The sequence below is a fragment of the Elephantulus edwardii genome, unplaced genomic scaffold (genome assembly GCF_000299155.1).
Source record: "Elephantulus edwardii isolate Elephantulus edwardi_28Jun2011 unplaced genomic scaffold, EleEdw1.0 scaffold00068, whole genome shotgun sequence".
In the NCBI taxonomy this organism is placed as follows: Eukaryota; Metazoa; Chordata; class Mammalia; order Macroscelidea; family Macroscelididae; genus Elephantulus; species Elephantulus edwardii.
The window spans coordinates 875,601-879,608 of record NW_006399818.1 but is presented as its reverse complement, the minus strand read 5'-3'; the positions used below and the strand labels follow the sequence as shown (position 1 = coordinate 879,608).

General features: G+C 39.4%; 1 protein-coding gene across 1 annotated transcript in view; it reads right to left on the bottom strand.

The window, feature by feature from the left end:
* VEZT (vezatin, adherens junctions transmembrane protein) overlaps positions 1-4,008 on the bottom strand; it is a 133,532-nt gene that overhangs the window by 62,158 nt on the left and 67,366 nt on the right. The window contains exon 2 of the mRNA XM_006888488.1: positions 630-764. Within this exon, the coding sequence (XP_006888550.1) occupies positions 630-764 (135 nt within the window). The remainder of the gene's footprint in view (positions 1-629; positions 765-4,008) is intronic.

Below are 4,008 nucleotides of genomic sequence, written 5' to 3'. Positions count from 1 at the left end.
AATCCCAGAGCTACGCAGTTCGAATCCACCAGATGTTCTTCTGGAGAAGGAGGGACAATCTCCTCCTGTACCAGTCAGATATGATTTGACAGTACACACACAAAATAATTAAAAAAAAACCCCAAACATATAGTATTACAGATAGAAAAGTCATCAGAAATTGAGGTATATATATCCTCTCCATAAAATGCCCTGGAAATTGTGTTTAAGACAGTGATCTACCTTTTATAATTTCTTTTTAAAACAATTTAAAAAAAACAACAACAAACCCCAAACAATTTAAATTAAAAAAAAATTCAGCGAACATAAAAGTCCTATTAGTTGTGTTCTCATTAAGGTTTTAGTTTCTTTTTCTGGTTCTCATCAGATAATTTAAGATTATTTAAGATTATTTAAGCAAATAGTATGTTTCAAATCCCAATCTTTTATTTCTTTCTTGCCTATATATAAATTAGTCACAAAATAGTTCAAAATAGTAGAGAGTTTATATTTATTAAAATAGTTAATAGACAGAGGTAGATAAATAATTGGAGGTACTCACAAGGTTTTTGTCTTTGTGTGTCTGTTTTAAAAATTAGGAATTTGACATGTAAAAGGTTAAACCACAAAGAATTTGTATATTTCCTTACTTTTGACAAGGCTCTTATAGCAGTCCTTGGTTGAACCTCTGCAGTGGTACATTTTTCTATTTTTGGTGACACTGAAGAACATATTTCAAAATCTGTATGTCCTAGATCCTGCAAGTACTGGTAAAGTGGAGAATTCTGAAAGAGACAGATAAAATAAAGAAATTAAAACATTAAAAAATCATTACTATTTTATCATTTACTAGTTTTATAGGTCAAATTCAGTACCAAACTTCACTATTATAGCGAATATGCTCAATGCTACTTAATATGAATAACAGAAGAACCCAAAAAAGAAAAACTCTAAATACAATGAGGAGCTTTTATTTTCTTTTTTTGGGGGAGGCAAGGAATAGCAAGGAAAAAAGTGAATTTAAGACTATAAATAGATTGGTTAAACAGTGTCTTTGCCCACATTTTTATAGTCTTAGAGCAGCAGATTGTTTCTAAAGTCAGTGCTAGCTATCATTGGCTCCTAAAATTAACCAACAATGAAAAACAGTTGGTAGCCGAAAACAAGGAGAACTAAAAAATGATTGTACTATATTATTGTTGCTGTTAGTGGCATCCATTTGGTTCTGACACAAATAAACCCATAGTAACCCTAGGTACAAAATAATGAATTCCATCTGACCCTGCATCATTTCACAATCACTGCCATGTCTGAGTCCACTGCTATAGACACTATGACAATCCAGCTCATTGAAGATCTTCCTCTTTTTAGCTGACTCTCCACAAGGCATGATGTCTTTCTCCAGGGACTTGTTATGTGTCATCAAGTCTACTGTGACTCACAATGACCCTATGTCTAACAGCTTTACATTCTGCCCTATCTTCAGCCACTCTCTCCATCTCCAACACACCTATCCCCATTATCTCAGTTATGTCAATCCATCTCATCTGGAGTCATCTGCTGTCCCTCAACCCTTCCAAACATGATGTCCTTCTGCAAGAACTGATCGCTCCTTGCAACATGCCCAAAGTATGTCAGATGGCGTTTCAAAATTCATGCCTTCAAGGAGCAACCTGGTTTCCAAGACAGAACTGTTTATTATCTTGGCAATCCATGATATGTTCAATACTTTTCTGCAGCACAACAACTGAAAGATAGCAATTCTTTTTCTGTCATTCTTAGACACTGTCCAGCTGTCTGATGCAAAGCAAGTAAATGTGAAGGCCATGGCTTGGATTCAGGCATACATTAGTCTCTAGATGGGCATTATTGCTCTTTAGCACTCTACAGAGGTCCCTAACTGCATAATTTACTAATGCAATCCTAATAACATGTTCAAAGTATTTAGGGAGCTCTGGTGGCCTACTGGTAAGAAGCTGCACTGCAATCCCCAAAGCACACAGTTTAAATCTACTAGATGCTCTGTGAGAGAAAGATGGGCAATCTCTTCCTGTGTGATTTGTTGCCTCTGAAAACTTTCTACAGGGTCAGCAATGAGTCAGTTCTGACATGATGTCAAAAAACAAAACAACAAAGTAAATGAGATGAAATCTTGCCATCCTTGATTCTAAGGGACATTACAGCTGTATTCTTCCAGGCAGATTTGTTTGTTCTCCTGGGCAATATCATAATTCAAAATTATTAAATCTTCCTTGTCCAGATTTTACATATATGAGGTGACTGTAAGTACTATGGTTGGGATCCAGCACCCCTTAGTCCTCAAAGTGTATCTCTTCACATAATTTTTCATACCATCTCCTTCATTCATTCATCCATCCAATCCCAAAACATAGAACATATCATATCCCCAGGGGAATTGATAGCACATAACAACAATAATCATAGGCCCAGGAGTCAGGAGATCAGGAGATGTATTACACTGGGAAAGTCTGCAGTCAAGGATCTTTCCAAATTACTGAGGAGCAATGATGTTAGTCTGAGTACTAAGGTGCACCTTACACAGGTGATGGTCTTTTCAATCCCTTGCTATGCATCTGAGAGCTGGAAAATCAATTAAGAATGACAAAAGAAAAACTGATGCCTTTAAGTTGTGGTGTTGGAAGAGAGTACTGAATAACCCAAGGACTATAAAAGACCCCAAACAGATATTTCTTGTAGAAGGTGAAGCCAGATTACTCCCTGGAAGCAAGGATAGTGAAGCTTCATCTTGCAGACCTTGGACATATCGCTAGGAGAGGCTATTTCTTGGATAAGGATATCATGCTTGGAAAGGAAGAAGGATAGCAAAGGAGAGGAAGATCTTTAACAAGGCAAACTGACACAGTGATTGCAGCAATGGGCTTAAGTAGGCCATGAGATTTTGAGGTAAGGACAGGATAGGACAAGGTTCAGCCCTATTGTTTATAGGGTTGCTATGAGTCAAAATTGACTCAAAAGAACTTAATAATAGTAACAACCATACGTCCAGCACTTTAAACAGATTGAAAACTCTTTTTAAAAGTTATATTAGGATTGGACTCCCAGTGAACCCTCAGGCACACTAAGCCCCACAGCCAGCCAGGAGAGGTGAGGATGATCTTTTCAGACCCACAGAGGTCCAGAAGCCTTCTGTCCTGCCTGGAAGGGCTCTGATCCACCGACCACACCCACAGTTGAAAACTGGTACTATATTCTCAGCAAGCCCTCTGGCACCCTCAGCCTCGCAGAGCCAGGAGAGGTGGGGAGGACCTTTCCAGACCATGGAGCTGCAGGCCATCAGACCAAGGGGGCTGGGGAGGAAGTATCACCAACATTCAGGATCCTGCCTAAAAAAGACATTGCTTTTGCCTGAGACATCATCCTGCTTTGCCAGCTGTGCACATTAACTAGAACACTCCAGCAATCAATAGCTACAGTAATATAGTCCTAGAGTAGAAAGTCAGAGGCATAGAGTGATGAAGATAGTTCGGGAATCTGGTGCACCTCCACAGAACAAGGAAGACAATAGAGTTCAGGAGAGAGGGCTGCAACCAGAAAAAAACAAGCCATCCACATAAGAGAACTTCATTGTAGGACCAAAGAGAAAGGAATAGAAGCGGCTGGCCCCCTAGTCCCCGATAATTTTGCTACAGGGCCAGAGAGGAAAACCTGTAGGCCCACTAAGTTGTCTTCCCCTTCCCTACTAGTATCTTGAGCTCTCCAACTGAAGCAAGTCTCCCTTTTAGTCTAGAGATCAGAGAGAAATTCAGGCAGCTGCCCCTCCATCTTCTGGAACAATGAGCTTTGGAGCCAAAATCATGAAACCAAAGTCCTGCTAGTTCCCCCAGCAGGAAAAACTTTACCACAGTAATGACAGGAAGAAGCAGGCGACCTCACACCCTACACAAAACCAAAGCAAGATAACACCCCAAAAAAGTGATCAAAAGACAAGATGAAGACATTTCCTGGAGCCAGAAAACCTGATGGAACTTTCTGACATGTTGTTGTTGT